The following is a 21,218-nucleotide window of genomic DNA, read 5'->3' as shown; positions in this document are numbered from 1 at the left end:
GAGTTCCAGGACAGCCAGGAATGTATATAGGGAAAGCCTGTCTCAAGAAATAAAACAAAACAAAAGAGATAACAATAATTTTCAAAGGAAAGGCAAGTTGTAATCAGGTGTGTTAACCCTGCCCTGGCTTGTGCGTTTTAATATGCTTAGACTATGTGAAGCAGGGTACCTTCACTTCATTTCAGGCCTCAGGTCTTTTATCGTCTTCCTTTCTTCCTTCCTCCCTCCCTCCCTCCCTCCCTGCCTTCCTCCCTCCCTCCCTGCCTTCCTCCCTCCCTCTCTCTCTCTTTCTTCCTTCCTTCCTTTCTTTCTACTGCCTGGTGATGTTGGTGGTGATACATGCCTTAATCCCAGCACTCAGGAGGCAAAGGCAGGCCAGTCTCTGAGTCAGATGCTAGTCTGGTCTACAGAGTGAGTTCCAAGGCAACCAGGGATACACAGAGAAACCCTGTCTTGAAAACAAACATGTTTTTACTTATTTTATTTTACGTGTCTGGGCATGTTGTTAGCATGTGTGCCTAGTCATCACATGTGTGCCTGGTGTCTGCCTCTGGAGACTAGAAGAGGGTGTTGGGTCCCCTGGGACTGATGGTCCACTACGTGGGTGTTGGGAACTGAACCTAGGTCCCCTGGAAGAGCAACTGGTGTTCTTAACTGCTAAACCATCTCTCCAGATTCTTGTTTTAATTTTTCACAATAAGCATATACTCATGTATTAACTTTGTAATTAAAAGGACCTAGCTGGACCTTGTGGCACAGGCCTGTAATCCCAGCTACTCAGGACTTTAGCTAAGTTGATCACAAGTTCAAAGCCTAACTGGGCTACAGAATGAGTTTGAGGACAACCTGGGCAACTTAATGGGACTCTGTCTCAAAACAAAAAATAGAATGATGGCTGTGGATGTCGGTGGTAGAGCATTTTCTTCACGTGTGAGGTCCTGGGTTCAGTCCCCAGTTAAAAAAAAAAAGTACATAGATTTTGTTTTTAAGCAAAGTGCCTTTTGCCCTGGTATAAGACAGCAAAGAGGGGCTGGAGAGATGGCTCAGAGGTTAAGAGCACTGACTGCTCTTCCAGAGGTCCTGAGTTCAGTTCCCAGCAACCACATGGTGGCTCACAACCATCTCATAATGAGATCTGGTGCCCTCTTCTGGCATGCAGGCAGAAGACTGTATAAACAATAAATAAATAAAATCTTAAAAAAAAAAAGACAGCAAAGGGAGCTGGGCGAGCGATCCCGCACCTGTAATCCCAGGATTTAGGAGGCAGAGGCAGGAGAATCAAAAATTTCAAGCCAGAAACCTAATGAGGCCCTGTTGCAAGGAAAAATTAAAGCTAGCATAGTGGAACCCTGGAGACCTAAGTAGAGGCAACACTGAGCAACTCCTCAAATGCCACCCAGAAGTTCCAAAGCAGTTGGCAAATGACAGTTACAAATAAAGCTGGGGCGGAAAAACATGTGGAGAAAGGAATGACCAACTAGGTCCCAGAGATGCTGAAACTGTGTAACAAAGACGCTGTAGCATACTCCTTTGAGGGTCCACCTGACACCGTGCCTCCGCTTTTCAGCATGCTGGACAGCAGTCAGCCTACTCCCTGGAGCAGTGAGCCCGCCAGTGAGCAGCTCCCACAGCCAGACTGCCCGCTGCAGGACCAACTGGGCGCTGGGCTGGAGGAAACAGAAGTGGAAACAGAAGTGGAAACAGAAGTCTTACTCCAGGAAACCAACAATAAAGGTGGGTCAGGCCTGAAAGAGCTTTCTCTGGCTGGGAGATGGGAATTTGGGCCTCTCCAGTCTTCCCACATTTTGTGCGTCATTAATAACTAGAACTAAAAACCATGGACGACTAGATCTTCTTTAGCCCAGAAGGTTTGGTGCCTGCATACATCATTGTATGCCTTTCCCCATACATCTCTTGCTATTTGGGATGATGTCAATTTTTTAAATTTGTTTCTAAACATTCATTTTTATTGATCATGCTAAAGACAAATTTCTCACCCAGTATGGTGATGCATGCCTTTAATCCCAGTGTGGCAGAGGCAGAGGCAGACAGATCTCTGAGTTCCAGGACAGCCTGGTTTACCTAGTGAGTTGTGGGACAGCCAGGGCTACGTAGTGAGATCCTATCTCAACATACCAAAAGGAAAGAGAGAGGCGGGAGAGGGAGGAGAGAGGGAATTTCTCTGTTTTTTTGTTTTTCAATTTGGTCATTTCTGAGATGTGTGGAAAAAAAAACTCCTTGTTTTTTCTACCTGATGTCTAAAAGTGAGGGTCCAGTCAGTAGCTCTTGATTGTTTTCTGGGATTCTACTACCATTTCAGTTCCTGTCTCTCTTTTCCATTGATTTGAAGCTGGGAATTTAATGGAGGGCCTCATACATGTTCGACCGGTGAGCTATACAGGCTCTGTCACCAGGTCTTACCGCCACCATCCATTTTTTTGTTGTTGAGACAAAGTGTTACTATGTGGCTCTCTCTGACCTTGAACTCTCCATCTTTTTGCCTCCAAATTCCATGTGAGTTACAGGCATACATGCCCTGCCATGCCTGTCTTTTAAACAATGTCATGAAGACTGTGCTCTTCATCTGGTCTCAGATCATGCTGTATAGTTTTTGCAACTTGTCTTTAAGAATCCTAGTTTAAGCCGCGCGGTGGTGGCGCACGCCTTTAATCCCAGCACTCAGGAGGCAGAGGCAGGCGGATCTCTGTGAGTTCGAGGCTGGGCTGGACTGACAGCCTCGAAAACAATACAGAGAAACCCTGTCTCGTAAAAAAAAAAAAAAAACCCAAAAAACAAAGAATCCTAGTTTATTCAAATAAGAAAGTATAGGGAAAAAAGATGACACAAGGACAATAGGGACCTTTGCCTTCCAGAGCATGGTGGGAGGACCAAGAATTTGAAGCTAGTCTGGGCTACGTAGTAAGACTGTCTGTCTGAAACAAAACAAAGGAAAAAGAAGGAGCCTTTGTGTCCTGCAGTGGTAATACATGCGTTTTGGGTCTGTGAGTCTGAGGCCAGCCTGGTTTACAGAGTGAGTTCTCAGACAGCCAGGGCTACCGAGAGTAACCCTGTCTCAAACAAACAAGCAAAGAAACAAAGTAAAAAAGAAAAGAAGGGGGCTGGAGAGATGACTCAGAGGTTAAGAGCACTGACTGCTCTTCCAGAGGTCCTGAGTTCAATTCCCAGCAGCCACATGGTGGCTCACAACCATCTACAATTCAATCTGGTGCCCTCTTCTGACATATAGACAGAACACTGTATATGCAATAAATAAATAAATCTTAAAAAAAAGAAGTTCCCCTTTCATAAATCTTTTTTAAAAAGTTCCCCTTTCATAGCCCATGTTTAAAAAAAAGAAAGGAAGGAAGGAAGGAAGAAAGAAAGAAAGAAAGAAAGAAAGAAAGAAAGAAAGAAAGAAAGGAAGCCGGGCCTTCACAGTGCACACCTTTAATCCCAGCACTTGGGAGGCAGACAGGTGGATCTCTATGAGTTCCAGGCCAGCCTGGTCTACAAAGTGAGTTCCAGGCCAGTCTCCAAAGCCACACAGAGAAAACCTGTCTTGAAAAACAAAAACAAAAGGAGGAGCCTTCAGGCAGAGGCCATAGAATAAGAAAGCTTGGGAACACACCAGGCACCTTGTAGTGTGCATAGAGAGCAAATGAAACTTTACAAGGTCCGAGGAATTCTCATGGAATGTCCCTGATGCTCTCCGAGTGCCCTGCACCCTGACACACACGCAGGACTAACTCCCTGCCTCCTCTCGTCAGAGTGGGTATGGAGATGGAGGCAAAGGAGAACAAATGGCCAGAAGTCACAATGGAGCCAAGTTGGTGAGAGACTGGCTTGTATTGTGCTATCAGAAAAGGAATACTTGGTGGGGGATGGAGCTTGGTTGGTAGAGTGCTCTTGGATGCATAAGACCCCGGTGATCAGCCAGGCATTGGTGGCGCATGCCTTTAATCCCAGCACTCGGGAGGCAGAGGCAGGCGGATCTCTGTGAATTCCAGGCCAGCCTGGTCTATAGAGTGAGTTCCAGGACAGCCTCCAAAAACAATACAGAGAAACCTTGTCTCGATAAACCAAAAAAAAAAAAAAAAAAAAAAAAATCCCAGTGATCATCATCTGCTTATCCATTCTAACCCCACCCTAGATCGTGTCCAAAAGCACTGCTGGCCTGTCCTGGGCAGCCATGTCGTTTCCCTCTCCACCCCACAATTCCTTGGGTGTTCCTCTACCCTCTTGGTTTTACCTTGGACGTGCAAGTGCCACCTCAGTTGCCAGGGTCAGCAGGCTAGAGGTCCTTTTGTGTCAGCAAGAGGGAATTGCTTTTCCATATAAAACGAAGCCTTAGAGAAAAACATGACTTCCCATCATGCTTGATTGAACTCCGCAGCTGCCGATAACTGGTTTTGACTCTCTGGATCCCCTCCCACCCTTTCAGCATCTCAAGATGAAGATCTGACGCACAAAGAAGTCACCAACATCTGTTACCAGCACGAGCAGGAAGAAGAGGGACTCCAGACAACAGCCACAGCACCCCCGTCTCTGGAAGGGCCGTCTGAACCCGCTGCTCAGCCCTCTCTGTTCCAACAGATAGACCAGATAGAGGTAAACACGCGACTCTACCGAGAGGTTTCTGACAGGGAAAAACTGAGGGACATGACTGTCCTGGTCGAGAACTGCATTTAAAAAGCACTGAGGAATGCTGGAGAGATGGCTCAGCCCTTAGAGGTGAGGCTCACAACCAAAAAAAAGTGCAGAGGAGGCTGACAGGAAGTTTTGTGAGCCCCACCCGTTTCTCACATGCGTTACAACTCATAAGAGGGAGATGCTTCTTCATTTTTCATTAAAATTTCAAAACGGGCCAGGTGTTGGTGGCTCACACCTTTAATCCCAGCCCTCGGGAGGCAGAGGCAGGTGGATCTCTGTGAGTTTGAGGCCAGCCTGGTCTACAGAGAGAGTTCCAGGGCAGCCTTCAAAACAATACAGAGAAACCCTGTCTCAAAAACAAACAAACAAACAAACAAAAAAATCTCAAAACGATGTATTTATTTTATTTAATATGTGAGGCTTTTGTTTGCATGTATGATGTATGTCTGTGCACCATCTGTGTACTGGTGCCCATGGTGGAAGAAATAGGGCATTAGATTCCCAAGAAATGGAGTTATGGATGGTTAGGAACTACTGTGTATGTACTGGGAACCAAACCTTGGCCCACTGAAAGAGCAATAAGTGCTTTTAATCACTGAGCCATCTCTTCAGTCCTTTTGTTTAGTTTTTAAAGATTTACTTACTTTTGTTTTACACATATGAGTGCATTCATGTATGTGTAGCACATAAGTGCGCATGCATGTATGTGTACCATGTAAATGCTCATGCATGTATGTGTAGCACCTAAGTGCATGCCCATGAAGGTCAGAAGAGGACACTGAATTTTCTGAAACTAGAGTTATAGACAATTGTGAGCTGCCATGTGGGTTCTGGGAATGGAATCTGGGTCCTCTGCAAAAGCAGCCAATGCTCTTAACCATGTCTCTTGTCCATAGATTCCTTAGACTAGAACTTGAAGTGATCTACCAAAGAGCAACTGCACTTTGATTTTATTCATTATAGTTTTGTTTATGTATATGACATATGTGTGCACATGTGCCATGGTGCCTGTGTGGAGGTCAGAGGGATGACTGTGTGGAGTGGGTTCATTCCTTTTGCTTTTTTTAAAGCTATTTATTAACTTTATTTTATTTGCATTGGTATAGAAGGTGTCAGATCCCCTGAAACCAGTTACAGACAAGGTGTGAACTGTAGTGTGGATGCTGGGAATTGTATCCAGTCCTCTGGAAGAGCAGCCAGTGCTCTTAACCTTTGAGCCATGTCTCCAACTCCTTCCCCTTTTGCTTTTATATGAGCTTCAGGGATCAAACCCATGTCATCAGGCTTGCACAGCAAGTGCTCTGTCCCTGGAGTTATCTCTGTAGGGAAAAGGGTCCAGCCAAAGAAACACACCCTGAGCGGAGCCAAAGAAACACACTTTGGCCCTGCAACCGGAATTAAAGAAATGCACCCTGACCCTGAAACCAGTGCCAAAGAAGCACACTTTGTCCCTGGAATCACAGCCAGTGAAAGAAATGCACCCTGGCCCTAAAATTAGAGCCAAAAGGCTAATAATGACCAGAAAAAGAAACACACTTTGGCCCTGAAACCAGAGCCAAATCTGATCCTAACATTGTGCAGAAACCTAACCAATCCCTGAGCAGGAGATCTAGCCATCCTAAACTCAGGGATTGAAATCTGACCAATACCTACCCTGGAAAACTTCATCCCCTAAGAAGCCCTATATAAACCCTGTATCTGTTCAGCTTGTGGCTGTTTGTGCTACCTGCCTGTCCTCTGCCACTGTGGCAGAGGGCAGCCACTCTCCTGGATTCTTCCCTCTTAATAAATATCTTGAATGAATGAGGTTTGGGTGAGACCTTCTTTCGCCAGAGTAAAGAAGACCCTGGGCAGAGCAGAGCTGAGCACTTTTCGCTGGGGTAAACCTTCCCCTGGTGAACTAAATTGTTACACTCTCCAGCTGAATGGAGCTGAACTGTAACAAGTTCACAGGGGAAACCCTCTCCTGGGGAGCAGAGCTGATACACTGGGGAAGCCTTTCCCAGAAGCCAGGCTGTAAGCTGTTATGCTTACTGTGACCTGTGGTATTCCTTGGCTCCCAAGTGCCAGGATACCTTTCCATCCGAGCTGTAACACTCAGTATTCTTTGGCTCTCGAGTGCCAAAATCCATCCTTGTCCATCACATCTGATTCATCGAAATGCTTACGATCTCACCAGCCTCCATACTGCCATTTGAAAACTGTGTCACACCAGGGTACTGACTGAGTCTCTCATTGTGAGGCCTGGGTGGGGAAGAGAGAGCTCTTGTGACTTGAAACAAACCTCGTATGCCCTGAAGGAAATTTGCTGCTGGGCTTTTACAGCTCTCCACAGCTGCTTGAGAGAGAAAGTTGTGACATACTGTGCCTGTCATGTTTATTCTTGCTTTTGTCACTGTTTCCCCTTGGTAGCCCAGTGAGCCAAAATCTCCAGAAGAAAACGACCTGTCCCAGATGCTAAGTGAGTTGCAAGTGTCGCACGCAGAGACCACACTGGAACTAGAAAAGACCAGAGACATGCTGCTTCTGCAGCGTAAAATCAACGTGTGCTATCAGGTGCAAGGGAAGATGGCTCAGGACAGGGACGGGAGGCTGGGCACGTGGGACCACACACACACTCTGGGAAGCAAGCGAGGTCCAGGTTTCTAGGGCTGATGGTTTGGGACATGCTGCCTGTGGAAGGCCTTGAGGACTCACTGACACAGGCCCAGGCACCCTGGCCCTATATGTCAGCTAAGGGGCAGCTCATGAAATGGCAAGTGCTGAGCTTCTGGGCTCATTTCTCCCCAGAGTCCTAGGGAAATAATCACCTCGGGTGCCTGCCACAAAGTGCAGCTTGGATGCGGAGGTTCTTGGGGAACCTAAGCTTTCTTCCTGGATCAAACCTGCCCTGCTGAGGAGGCAGGGGTCTCCTTCCCCCAGCCAGATTCAGTCTTAAAGTCGGAACTCTCTGGTTCTGTGCCACTGAGAGGAAAGCTCAGTCTTGGCTTTGTTTCAGGAGGAGCTGGAGTCAGTGATGACAAAAGCTGATAACGAAAACAGGGACCACAAAGAGAAGCTGGAGAGGCTGAGCCACCTCCTGGACCTCAAGAGCAACCGCATTAAGCAACTGGAAGGTATTTTAAGAAGCCACGGCCTTCCAACATCTGGCAAGTCTTAGCTCTTTGTTTTTATCTTAGGTGATGTCACAAGACTAACAATGATCCACCTGAGTTTTTCTCTCCTGCTTTCTTCCTCTCATCTCTGCTCTGTTTTGTTTTTCGAGACAGGGTTTCTCTGTGTAGCTTTGGAGCCCAGTCCTGGAACTCGCTTTGTAGACCAGGCTGGCTTCAAACTCACAGAGATCTACCTGCTTCTGCCTCCTGAGTGCTGGGATCAAAGGCGTGCACCACCACTGCCCAGCCATCTCTGTGGTTTTGATACATAGTTTGTTACTTCTTTTTCTTCATCTGGTCAGTGTGAGTCTCTGATTTTTCTGAAGAATTTCAACAGGGCCGGTGGTACTTCCAGGTGGTTGGGAGAGTGTCATTAAGGGTGATCCTAAGGCTGGTGACTCTCCTTCCTTCTCTGTCATTTCTTCAGCCATGCCTTTAAATCAGCCTCTAAGGCCGTTCTTACCAAGTAGTAGGTCTTTGACATTTATTTCCTGTCATTCTTTCCTGTGACGTCTCTCTGTGCTTCAATGTAAGGATGTTAGCAGAGGCAGAGGGGGTGTCACCGGGTGTATTCCCTATTCAGGTCACTCCTGTGTAGTATAGTCACTTCGGGACAGGGTCTGGTCTCAACCTTGCATTTCTAGAAGCAGGCTTTGTTCTTATGCTCAGTGCAGGGAGAGATGACTTAACCTCACCAAACTCACCTCAGTCTGAATCTTCAAGCATAAGACAAAGGTCACAGCCCTCAGCGTATGAGGAGCCACTGTGCAGTGGCTGGGGGAATCCTTTTTCCATGTATACCACTTGGCTGTAGTATTTTTTTTCTTTTTCTTTTAGTCTTTTTTTTCCTGGTTTCTCAAGACAGGGTTTCATGGTGTAGCCCTGGCTGGCCTGGAACTCACAGAGATCCTCATGCCTCTGCCTCCTGAGTGCTGAGATTAAAAGCATGCGCCACCGAACCTGAGAATTTTACTTTGTAATCTAGGCTGGCCTCAGACTTGCAATCCTCCTGCCTGTTTCCTGAGTACTGAGAATACAGGTTTTCACCACCACATTTATTACATTTACTTTTCTTTTTAAAAAACATTTATTTACTCTGTGAGAGAGAGAGAGAGAGACAGAGAGAGACACAGACAGACAGACAGACAGACATGGCACACTTGTGGGGGTTGGAGGAGAACCTGTGGAGGCTGGTTCTCTCCTCCCATCATGTAGGCTCTACAGAATCAAGCTCAGGTCCTTAGGCTCAGCAGCAAGCATACTTACCTACCGTGCCATCTTGACAGTCTCTCCCCTGCCCACCTTTAAACATGGAGACATTGGGGGTGCTGGAGAGATGACTCAGTAGTTAACAGTAGTTGTTGTTCTTGTACAAGACCTGGCTTCAGTTCCCAGAACTCACATGGAGGCCAACAGCTATCTGTAACTCCAGTTCCAGAGATCTAGCGACCTCCTCTGTCCCTGTGGGCAAACATGGTATAGACATGTGTGCTGGCAGAGCACATAAAATAAAACATTCCCTGCGTGTATGTCTGTGTATCTTGTTTGTGCCTGCAAAGATCAGAAGCGGGTGTCAATCCACTAGAGCTGGGGCTTCAGACAGTTATGGGCTAGTTACCTTGTAGGTACTGGGAACCAAACTCAGTTCTTCCGGAAGAGCAACCAGCACTCTTATTGACTGAGTCATCTCTCCAGCTACGAGGCAGGGTTTCTCTGTATTGTTTTGGAGGCTGTCGGACCAGCCTGGCCTCGAACTCACAGAGATCCGCCTGCCTCTGCCTCCCGAGTGCTGGGATTAAAGGCGTGCGCCACCAACGCCCGGCTTCCCATTCTTTTAAGAAGGATTTATTTTAGTTTTACTTATGTACATGCATGCATGTCTGTGTGGAAATTTATGTACATGTGTGCAGGTGCCTACAAAGACCAGAAGAGAATGATGGGTCTCCTGGAGCTGGAGTTACAGGCAGTTGTGGGCTACCTGACATGGGTGCTGAGAATTAAACTCAGGAACTCTGGAAGAGCAATATGTGCACTTAGCCACAGAATTATCTCTCTAGACCAATCAACAAACACATAAATGAATAATAAATAAACAAATAAACATTCCAATACACCCAGAACATTTTATTCTACTGATTTAACTCCCTCTTCCCCCTCTTCCTTCTTCTCTTCCCTGAGACAGGGTTTCTCTGGGTAGCCCTGGCTGTCTCGGTACTTGCTCTGTAAACCAGGCTACCCTCAAACTCACATAAATCTCCCTGACTCTGCCTCCCAAGCACTAGGATTAAAGGTCTGTGCCACCACTGCTTGGCTAGATTTAAAGTGAAGTATTCACCATCAACAAACATACTGTAAGCATTCAGATGTTCCCAGTGGGAAGTAGCCTACATCTAAAAAGGTTTCTGATTGGTTGGCCTTGAGAACAACTTACTCATTCAGTTCTGTCTCCATGTCTTTCATTGCATTGACAGTATTTTCAACCTCTTTCCTGTGAGTTTTCTTTCTTATATTTTAACTCATTACCCTTTGATTCAAAGTGGATTTCTTGATTTCTTGTAATGAAATCAATGTCTGAACAGAGAACAAGGAGCCCTCTTGTGACTGAGCTGTCTGGCTCTAGGCAGCCTTTCTAGGTGGCCAGGGATGATGTGATAAACATTGTTACTTCTTACGCTCTCCAAGGTCGACATAACAGTCTTTTGGAAACATAGTTTCTATTTCCAGTGCTTTTCTTTCGGAGTAGCCTGGGAATCCACAGGACCTCGTTGCTAGTCAATGGCATCTGTGTGGTGGCTTGTGTCTCCTGGGTAGTGTTCCCTCCCAGTCCTCGCTCTGCCTTTCCTATGATGCACGTGGCGGTCATTTGCCCTTTAGAATCCATTAGAAGCTTCTGGTTGTCATTGTGCTGCTTTTTAAAAAAATAATTTACTTAATCTTTGTTTTATGTGCATTGGTGTGAAGGTATCAGATCCCCTAGAACTAGAGTTATGGACAGTTGTAAGCAGCCATATCGGTGCTGGGAATTGAACCCTGTCCTCTGGAAGAACAGTCAGTACTCTTAACCACTGAGCCATCTCTCCAGCCCCCATTGTATTGCTTTTCTCCTTGAATTGTGTGGCTTCTTGAAATAGTCTCAGCCTGGACTGCCATGGTTTATTTCCCTCCCGTTGTGCACCATACCCCACGGATGGGCTCTCTCCCTTTTAATGCATAGGCAGTGTTCTTTCCCCTGTAGAGCAGCTCAGAGACATTGCTTATGGCACTCGGCAACCGTCACTGTGTCTGGAGTCACTGCCAGCCCACAGAGGGGAGGACGAAGTGGACATTTCTCTGCTGCGTCGAAATGAGAATCTCTTTGAACTGCACATCCACCAGGCCTTCCTGATGCCTACTGCAATAGCACAGGCTGGAGATGCCCAACCTACCACTTTCTGCACTTACTCCTTCTATGACTTTGAAACCCACTGCACCCCACTCTCTGTTGGGCCACAGCCCCTCTATGATTTCACCTCCCAGTTTGTAGTGCAGACAGATTCTCTTTTCTTGCACTACCTTCAAGGAACTTCAATGCGGCTCGATCTCCATCAGGCCATGGCTAATGAGCATCATACCCTTGCCACTGGATGGATTCCACTTGACAAAGTACTAGAGACTGTGGAGAAAGTCCATGGCTTGGCCGCACTTACTGGTAAGTGCCTTTGGCTTCTTGTAGTTCTTAGGAATGGAGGCTTTGGGAAAACAAGGAAACTGTCAAAGCCTGGAGCTACCTTCTGGTATTTTCCCGTTTCCATCTTCTGCCACCAGGCTGGTCCTGGACTCATGGCAATCCTGCTCCAGCCTCTCAAGTGCTGGGATGTTAGGGTGTTTCAGCAGCCTGGTTCTGTTCTAGGCTTGATTTTTTTTTTCTTACCACACTCTGTTTTCCATGCCTTTCATGCCTTTTGCTATTCAGGAGCTGGTGGAGAAGACCTGGGGGTGTTAGAGTACTGGATGAGGCTGTGCTTGCCCCTAAAATCCAGCTTCCAGGCATGCAATAAGCGAAAGAAAGCCCAGGCCTACCTGTCAGTCAATGTGCTTGGAGCTTGGAAGGTCCCGAAGGATGAGGTGAGAAAAAGATGTATTGATACAATCTCAGGTCATCAGCTGGCACCCCTCCAAAAGGGCTTGCTCTCCTGTTCCCTATGAGTATTCATGAATGTGACATACTGCTATATCAAAGTCAGTCCAGATTCTTCCCACAGTTAAACTTTAGCAGAAACGAACTCATGCCCAAGGTTAGAGATTTTTCTTTGTTGTGAACAAATCAGCTTTTCTCCATCATTCTCTTTTTGTAATTATTTTATTTTATTGGTTTTTTGAGACAGGGTTTCTCCATGTAGTCCTGGCTGTCCTGGAACTCACTCTGTAGACCAGGCTGGCCTCTAACTCACAGAGATTCTCCTGTCTCTGCCTCCCGAGTGCTGGGATTAGAGGTGTGCACCGTCACTGTCCGGCTGTAATTGTGATTTCTATTGCAATTAGTGATTGGCACTGAGATGAACGGTAGTCTGTGGAGGCCTATGCTTCCAGATACTGGAGTTGGACAGGTTTGTCGCAAGTCCCCAGTAAAGGAAACTCAGATGCAGTTCCAACACCTAGAGCTCCCACTCCACACTTATTTCAAAGTCAAGTCCCACTTGTCACCCTGTCACTAGGTGTTTGGCCTGGCAGTCCCCTCCTGCCATGTCTGTTTTAATGAGCTTGGTGAGCTCCCTGTGCCTGTATTCAGTCTTTACTAGAGTTGGAAACTGGGGGCCATTAACCTTCAAGTATTTGTTTCAAGCTAACCACAACCTCATACTAGTATCCCAACTATTACCTGTTGAGTTCCTCACATTTTGGTCACCATCTTTTTTTTTTTTCCAAGCTTTGGTTCAGATATTTCCCACTGCTATATAGTTTTACCGACATTCTAGAAGAGGAAGTCTAATATTCCGTTAAAACGGATGAACAACATAAATTTATTTACTGTGTTTGTACGTGCCACAGTATACGTGTAGAGGTCAGAGGACGGCACACAGGAGTCATTTCTCTTCTCCTAAAGCGTGACACTGGGATCAGATCTCCCTCTGTTCTCGCTGTCATTCAGTAGAGTAAGCTTGAGGACGAGCCCGCAGACCCTGCAGTTACCAGAGCCACGAACAGGCAGACAGTGGTGACCAGACTTCCTCGTGACCTGGCAGAATAGGTTCCTGGGTAACCCTTCTTCTTGTGTGTGTGTGTGTGTGTGTGTGTGTGTGTGTGTGTGTGTGCTGCACTTGCAACAGCACCTCAGACTGCCCTGAGTCCAAGACCAACATCTTTCCAGTCCAGATCCGAGTCTTGGACACCTCGGAATGAACTGCGGATTGAAATCACCGGGTGCTGCGGCCTCCGGAGCCGGTGGCTGGGAACGCAGCCCAGCCCATACGCCATGTACCGCTTCTTCACCTTTCCCGACCATGGCACCACCATCATCCCAGCCAGCAACAACCCACACTTTAAAGACCGGGCTCTGTTCCCAGTGCTCGTGACCTCTGACCTGGACCAGTATCTGAAGCAGGAGGCCCTGTCTATATACATCTTTGATGATGAGGACACAGAGCCAGGCTCCTATCTTGGTCGAGTTCATGTACCCTTGCTGCCGCTGGCACAAAACAAATCTATCAAAGGTGGGCATTACACATTTCGGCGCTCTCCCCAGTGTCCCCGCATGTCCTTACTCAACTTGCTGTGCTTACCTGCTTAGACTAGTCACTCTTCCATTTAAAAAAACAATGTTTTTTATTGTGTGTGTGTGTACGCGTGCATGTGATCTGTCATATGGCCTGTGAGTGAGCATGCCACCGTGTGCCCTTGGAGAGCGGGGGACAACTCTGCAGAGAATGTTCTTTCTCCCATCTTTATGTGAGTTCCAGAGACTAACTTCAGGTCCCTAGACTTGTGTGACAAGCACCTTTCCCTGCTGAGGCATGTCGGCCTGGAACAGTCTAGTCTCTCTTCAAGCCTGAAAGGACTCTGGGATGTTATCAAGAGATTTACAGCTGCCTTGCTCGTGTGAAAACATAGCTTCCGCTTCTTTCAGCTGCGCAGTCAGGATGTCCAAGAGTCAACCCAAAGCCTGAATCCCTTATCTCTATGTCTGAAAACCTTTTTTAAACATGGCGTCTGTGCCTTTCATTCCAGCACTTGGGAGGCAGAGCACAGCCTGGTCTACATGATGTGCTCCGGGCCACCTAGGGCTATAGAGTAAGACCTTGTCTCACAAAACAAAAACAAACAAACAAAACCAAACGGTAACAACAATAATGACAAAACCTCTTTCATGCTTCCCACTACTTGCCTTGGTTTAAAGACTTGTTTCTTAGTTCACAACTAGTGATCTAAGCAGAACCTAACACTCATAGTCTCATTGCTTTTAAAACATCAGAGATGGCCGTGGCGGATGACAACAAAGGCTCACTTTAGTGGTCTGGATCTGAGCTCTGTCTACCTCCCTTATTTTCTTACTCAATGTTTTGGGTATGCCTAGGAGAGGCTTAGTCTGGCTTCTGTGTGGAGAGAGTTGAAGCAGTGATTTCCAGACTTTCACTAGGCAGTATATCCAGGATAGGCAGCGTCAACTATATTTAACAAAATTCTGAGTGTGTGAGGCCTCTCTCTGACCAGCGTCTTTTTTTTTTTTCCGGTTTTTGGAGACAGGGTTTCTCTGTATTGTTTTGGAGGCTGTCCTGGAACTCACTCTGTAGACCAGGTTGGCCTGGAACTCACAGAGATCCGCCTGCCTCTGCCTCCCGAGTGCTGGGATCAAAGGCGTGTGCCACCACCGCCCGGCTGGTCAGCGTCTTTAAAAAGCTAGATCTGACACTTCTGCCCAAGGAGAGGCAAGCCACCTGCTATGTGGGGGCACAAGCAGAAACCTTCCACTTTGCTTGTTTCCCTGGTTCCGCTTGCAGAGGAATGGGGATGACCACAGCATAGTCAGTGCTTAGTGATAGTGAAGATGACTGCGTTGTGGTCACACGCAAGCTACACTCCCGTCCACGCACCTTTCGATCACCTTTTTCTGAAGCTGGGACATGCCTGTCTTCCCCTGTGACACTCTCCCTGTGCTGCTGTTCTGTGTTAACTTTGTATATGTTATGAATTATGTATGCTAATGAATTACTAACAAAATGCAATGAATTTTTAAATGGGAAGAAACAGAAATGATGCTCATAAATACTCACTAGCCTGTTTCATGAGAACAGGGATGACCAGTTTCTCTGGGTCTCTAAGGTGATTTTAATCTCATGGACTCTTCGGAGAAGTCCAGCGGGTCCATTAAAGTGCAACTAGACTGGAAGTCTCACTACATGCCTCCAGAGGTCCCAGAACTGGAAGCTAAGACAGAGGAGGATGACACCAAAGATGACTTGGAGACCTCAACCACAGAAGAGACGGCCCCTTTCCTTCCCCAGGTAACTAACTCTCTATAACCCACTGGAGAGCGGACCTCTCTGCCCATGCTGTGAAGCCAGTTGGTGAGAGTCGGCTCAGGACTGGAGTAAAAGAAATTCCTTCATGAGCGCCGCATGTAAACAGATGTAATCTAGAAGGTCCTGATGGAGCAGAACCCCAGGCCTTCTGTGTAGAGGAGCGAGAGCGGGAGACAAGGGAAGCCAGATGTGGAGCTGTGGTCGTTTAAGGCTGTCTGTCTCTGGTTCGTCCATTCAGGCCCAGATGGCATCGACAGAGATTCCCATCGAGGTTGGCCAGTGTCAAGTGAAGAGAAAGACTCCTCCCACAGAGGAAAGGAAGAAGAAAGAACATCAGGTTGCAAGCTACTCAAGAAGAAGACACAGCAAGAGAACAGGTGTCCAAGGCAAGAACCGCATGGAGTATCTGAGCCGTAACATCTTGAATGGAAACACGCTGCAGGTAAAACCCCAGGGACTCGGGAGAGAAGGACATGGGCGGCCACCAGGGGGGAGGAGCAGCCAAGGCAGGAAGGTCACAGTGCCTCCAAGTTGCTTCTACATGCTTGTCCAGAGATCTAGGTGGTTGCCTTGTATCAATGTAATTTAACCCAGCACATTAATGCTCTGTCCCTTAACCAAGGCTTAGGACACTAATACTATGTGTGCTATGCATTTCTTTAAAAGGGGCTGGATTTTTAAACTTTGAAAAGGCTAAAGAAAGAAAATGAGCAGGGCGGTGGTGGCGCACGCCTTTTATCCCAGCACTCGGGAGGCAGAGGCAGGAGGATCTCTGCCTCCAAAGCCTCAGAGAAACCCTGTCTCAAAAAAAAGGGGGGGAGAAAGAAAGAAAAGAGATATTACACCACTCATGTAGCACGCCTGTCCTTGCTCTGTAGCAGGTGCACTATACTGAGTGGAAATTCTCAGGGCTCAAGAAGTGCGAGGATGAGGGCTTTAAAATCCAGGACAAGAAAGAGAAAATACAGCCGTCCCTTCCAGCACCAGCACAGGAGGATCCCTCACAAACTACAAATGGTATTGTCTTTTTGTGTGTTTGTTTGTTTTGTTTTGTTTGTTTGGTTTTTGAGACAGGGTTTCTCTGTGGCGTTGGAGGCTGTCCTGGAACTAGCTCTTGTAGACCACGCTGGTCTCAAACTCAACAGAGATCCGCCTGCCTCTGCCTCCTGAGTGGTGGGACTAAAGGCGTGCGCCACCACCGCCTGGTCTAGAGTATCTATTTTTATCACTCTTATTTTTAACGTGTCAGTGCATGCGTGTGCCCGTGGATGTGTGCTTGTGAATCCTGAGTACAAGTGCCTGTGTCGATCAGAAAAGTGCAGTCCTCTGGAGCCTCCAGATATGGACACTGGGAACTGAACTTGGGTCCTCTAGAGGAATGAGTGTTCTTAACCATTGAGCCATCCCTCCACTCCTGAATTATTTTCTAAAGCTGGTTGTTTTTATTAGTTTCTAAAACTAATAAAAACTAATTTTTATGTTATGGTGTATCTCAGTTACTTTCCTCTTGCTGTGATAAAACATTATGACCTGGGCAACTTTAAAACTTTTCTGTTTTGATTTTTTTGAGGCAGGGTTCTCTGTGTAGCCCTGGCTAATTCTGGGACTCGATTTGTAGACCAGGCTGGTCTTGAATTCACAGAGTTCCTCCTGCCTCTGCCTCCTGAGTGCTGGGATTAAAGGCGTGCGCCACTATGCCTGGCTGACCTAAGCAACTTGTATAAAAAGAGGGTGTCAGATCTTCTGGAATTGTAGTTATGGACAGTTGTGAGCTACCATGTAGATGCTGGGAATTAAACCTGGGTCCTCTGCAAGAACAGCCTGTGCTCTTAACTGCTGAGACATCTCTCCAGCCCCTTAATTTAAAACAACAACAACAAACACACACACACACACACACACACACACACACACACACACACACACACAAACCAGATTATCCGTGATGACCAAGTAAGAATGATTCCATAATTACAAGATTAGCTTCAAAACAGGAAATTAGCTAGGCTCGGTGGCCTAAGTCTTTAGTCCCAGCACTCTAGAGGCAGAGGCAGGTGAATCTTTATGGGTATGAGACCAATTTGGTCCACATAAAGTATCTCAGGCAAGCCAGGAGTACACAGTGAGACCCTGTCTCAAAAAAAAATCAAATAGTCAGTTTACTTAATATGCCATAGCATTAAAGTCTAAAAACTCTGAGATTATTTCATCATTTTGAGGAAACACATTTTTACAAAATTCAAGTTTCATTCTTGATTAAAAAAAATCCTCAGAAACCTAGGAGTAGAAGGGAATGGCTTTGGATGACTAAAGTACAATAAAGCCAAAGCCAACAGCATACTCTGAGGTAATACTGACTTACCTCAAAGCTGGAAACAGGGTGCCTGTTTTTATCGCTCCTATTGAACATTATAGTGGAGATTTTTTTGCGAGGGGAGGGGAAGACAGGGTTTCTTTGTCCTGGAACGTACTCTGTAGACCAGACTGACCTTCAGCTAAGAGATCTGCTTGCCTCTGCCTCCTGAGTGCTGTATTAAAGACATACGCCACTGGTGGCACACACCTTTAGTCCCAGCCCTAGGGAGGCAGGGGCAGGCGGATCTCTGTGAGTTTGAGGCCAGCCTTGGAAAAACCAAAAAAAAAAAAAAAAAAAAAAGACATACGCTACCATGCTCGGCATAGTACAGATTCTAACAAGTGAAACAAGCAGAGGAAAAGTAGTGAAAACTCCACAGGTTGGAAGGCAAATGTGCTTATCTTTATTTGCAGCTGAAAATTCACGTTACTAAGAAATCATTACCAAAAAAAAAAAAATCTACAAAAGGGACAGCTGGAGAGACAGCCCAATCCAGCATATGACTGATTCACCAAAATAAACCATATTTCCATACATTAACAATAAGCTATCCAGAGAAGGAATCCAAGAGACAAAGAGACAATTCTTTTCACACTATCATAAGAAAGAGCAAAATACTTAGGGATATATTTGACAAAAGAAATCTAAGACCTATGCAGCGAAAACCACAAAGATTCTCAGGAAGGCAATTGGGATGAGTTAGGCAAAAGTCACCTGTCCACCGTGAGGCCCTTAGTTTGACCCTGAGAACCCACATAAAAATCAGATGTAATGCTTCACTCCTGTAATCCTAGCACTCCTACAGCAAGATGGGAGGCAGAGACAGGGTTACCTGGAGGCTCTTGTGAGAGACCCTGCTTCAAAAACAAGATGGAAGTAGACCAACTACAAGCGAGAGAGCGAGCAATCAATCTATTAATCTGTTTTTTTTGTTTGTTTGTTTTTTGGTTTTACGAGACAGGGTTTCTCTGTATTGTTTTGGAGGCTGTCGGTCCAGCCAGGCCTCGAACTCACAGAGATCCGCCTGCCTCTGTCTCCCGAGTGCTGGGATTAAAGGCGTGCGCCACCCCGCTTGGCAAATCAATCTGTTTTAAAAAGTGGGAGCCCCAGCTCAGGAATCCACACTTAACATTAGTTTTCTCCTAGGCTGGGCATTATGGTGCGCTCAGGAGGCAAAGGCCAGTGGATTTCTGTGAGTTCCAGTCCAGCTTGGTCTATGTGACAAGTTCCAGGTCAGCCAGGTTACAGAGTGAGACTGTCTCAAAAAATACCAAAACTAAAATGCCAGGAGAGAAGTCTTCCCACTTTAATCAGGATAACCCCCACAGACAAGACCAAGTGTCCCTCTCTCAGGTGATTCAAGATTCTGTCTAGCTGGGTGGTGGTGGGTGTACACCTTTAATCCCAGTGCTCAGGAGGTGGGAGGCAGAGGCAGGCAGATCTCTGTGAGTTCAAGGCCAGCCTGGTCTACAGAGTTAGTTCCAGGACAGGTTCCAGAACTACAGAGAAACTTTCTCAACATCCCCCCCCAAAAAAGGATTCTGTCTGTTGAAAATTAGCATTAACCATCACATGCACTTTTTTTTTTAAAGATTTATTTATTACATATACAGTGTTCTTCCAGAAGAGGGCACCAGATTGAATTGTAGATGGTTGTGAGCCACCATGTGGTTGCTGGGCATTGAACTCAGGACCTCTGGAAGAGCAGTCAGTGCTCTTAACCTCTGAGCCCCCCCCCTCTTTTTTTTTTTTTTTAAAGAGAAAGCTGCATGTAGCCCACACTGGCTTGGAACTTACTATCTATCTGAGAATAACCCTGAACTCCTGATTTTCCTGCTTTTACTTCCCAAGGGCTGGGATTATAGTCATGCAGCACTGTGTCTGTGTCTCTACTACAGTTGTAGTCACAAAGATGTACCTCAGCAGAAGGGCACATGTACTCTACCCCTCCGTCAGAAGAGTCTGGCAGGCACGCGAGAGGAACAGAGGGTTGCAACCATGTTTGGAGATGACTTGGGAATGTGGCCACCACACACACACACACACACACCCCACATCACATTGCTAGACTGCCTGACTGCCTTCTCTCGCTTTTATATAAAATTTATTTATTTCGGTTTTTCTTTTTTTCTTTTTGGTTTTTCCAGACAGGGTTTCTCTGTATTATCTTGGAAGCTGTCCTGGAATTCGCTTTGTAGACCAGGCTGGCCTAGAACTCACAGAGATCCACCTGCCTCTGCCTCCCGAGGGCTGGGATTAAAGGCATGCGTCACCGACGCCCGGCACTTATTTCGGTTTTTCAAGAAGGGTTTCTCTGGGTAACCACAGCCTTGGCTGTCCTGGAGCTTGCTCTGTAGACCAGGATGGCCTTGAACTCACAGAGATCAGCCCACTTCTGCCTTACAGGTGCTGGGGTTAAAGGTGCGTGCCACCATGGGCTGGCCTAAATTTCAATCTAAAAAATTGTATGTGCCAAAAAAAAAAAAAAAAAAAAAAAGGGTCGGGCATTGGTGGCGCACACCTTTAATCCCAGCACTCGGGAGGCAGAGGCAGGCGGATCTCTGTGAGTTCAAGGCCAGCCTGGTCTACAGAGCAAGTTCCAGGACAGCCTCCAAAACAATACAGAGAAACCCTGTCTTGAAAAAAACCAAAAAAAAATTGTATGTGTATGCATGTTGTGTCTGTATGTATGTCTATGTACCACATGGGCAAAGAGATGGTTGAGAGCTGCCCCGCCAGTGCTGGGAGTTGAACTCAGGTCTTCTGGGAGAGGAGCCAGTGCTCATAACTGGACCATCCCTCCAGCCCATACTTTGCTTTTCTCTTTCTCCTCCGTCTCACCCTCTCTCTCCATTGTCCTCTTGTCTCCTCCTGTCCATCCTCTTCTCCCCTTCCCGCTCTGAGATGGGGAGTGTGACTCTGACGTAGAGGAAGTGAGACGGGCTGAGGGGGGAAGGGGGGCCTGGCTCTGTGCGGAGTGCAGGGAGTGTTGGGAAAGTGTTGTGTAACTCAGCCTCCTCTTCCAGAAGCTCAAGAACCCTCTGGACAAACTTCGGAAGCGAGCGAAGTACACACTACAGACAGTGATGACATCATAGTGACACCCCAAGCTCAGACGTGTCCCAAAGCCGTAAGTACCTGGGGTGACCACGGCCTGTTTGAGAAGGGTAACTGGTAGCAGAGTGGTTAGTGCTATGCGTCTGAGATTCAAACCCAGCCTCAAAGAGCCTGCTGGGAGATGCAAGCTACAAGGAAAGTGTATCTGTGTGACTGGAGGTCTGTTGCTATGGCGATGCAAGTTTTTTTTCTTATTTTGATGTAAATGACAACCGAGTGCATCGCTTCTCTCTCCTGTTTGGGTCCCTGGCCGCTCATGTCCTTCACTGTGGACTTGCTCTTACCCAGCTCGGCCGAGGCCATTTTTCAGGTGAGCAGACTTCACGTAGGAGATGGAGACTGCAAGCAAGGAAGGAGTTCTTTGTGGAGGGCTCGGAGAATGTTTCAGTTTCTACAGATTTTGACCCCTTCCTTCCTTCTTTCCCTCCCTCCCTCCCTCCCTCC

The 21,218-nt window shown here is 46.8% G+C and overlaps 1 protein-coding gene across 8 annotated transcripts in view; it reads left to right on the top strand.

Annotated features, from left to right (window-relative positions):
• Nucleotides 1-1,425: 1,425 nt before the first annotated feature.
• Nucleotides 1,426-21,218, top strand: part of LOC101842405 (RPGR interacting protein 1) — a 29,551-nt gene continuing 9,758 nt past the window's right edge. The window contains exons 1-11 of one of the 8 annotated variants that reach the window (XM_040736688.1): nucleotides 1,426-1,734; nucleotides 4,442-4,608; nucleotides 7,063-7,206; nucleotides 7,649-7,766; nucleotides 11,041-11,493; nucleotides 11,758-11,909; nucleotides 13,153-13,495; nucleotides 15,102-15,283; nucleotides 15,540-15,743; nucleotides 16,183-16,318; nucleotides 20,684-20,787. In XM_040736688.1, the coding sequence (XP_040592622.1) occupies nucleotides 1,491-1,734; nucleotides 4,442-4,608; nucleotides 7,063-7,206; nucleotides 7,649-7,766; nucleotides 11,041-11,493; nucleotides 11,758-11,909; nucleotides 13,153-13,495; nucleotides 15,102-15,283; nucleotides 15,540-15,743; nucleotides 16,183-16,318; nucleotides 20,684-20,787 (2,247 nt within the window). In that variant the 5' untranslated portion in view covers nucleotides 1,426-1,490. Of the gene's footprint in view, nucleotides 1,735-4,441; nucleotides 4,609-7,062; nucleotides 7,207-7,648; nucleotides 7,800-11,040; nucleotides 11,494-11,757; nucleotides 11,910-13,152; nucleotides 13,496-15,101; nucleotides 15,284-15,539; nucleotides 15,744-16,179; nucleotides 16,319-20,683; nucleotides 20,788-21,218 lie in introns of all 8 variants that reach the window. The other 7 variants (XM_040736687.1, XM_021223560.2, XM_040736690.1 and 4 more) reach the window with 7 other exon arrangements.

The sequence above is a fragment of the Mesocricetus auratus genome, unplaced genomic scaffold, assembly GCF_017639785.1.
Source record: "Mesocricetus auratus isolate SY011 unplaced genomic scaffold, BCM_Maur_2.0 Super-Scaffold_100066, whole genome shotgun sequence".
Classification (NCBI taxonomy): Eukaryota; Metazoa; Chordata; class Mammalia; order Rodentia; family Cricetidae; genus Mesocricetus; species Mesocricetus auratus.
This window is presented reverse-complemented; position numbering and strand designations above follow the sequence as displayed.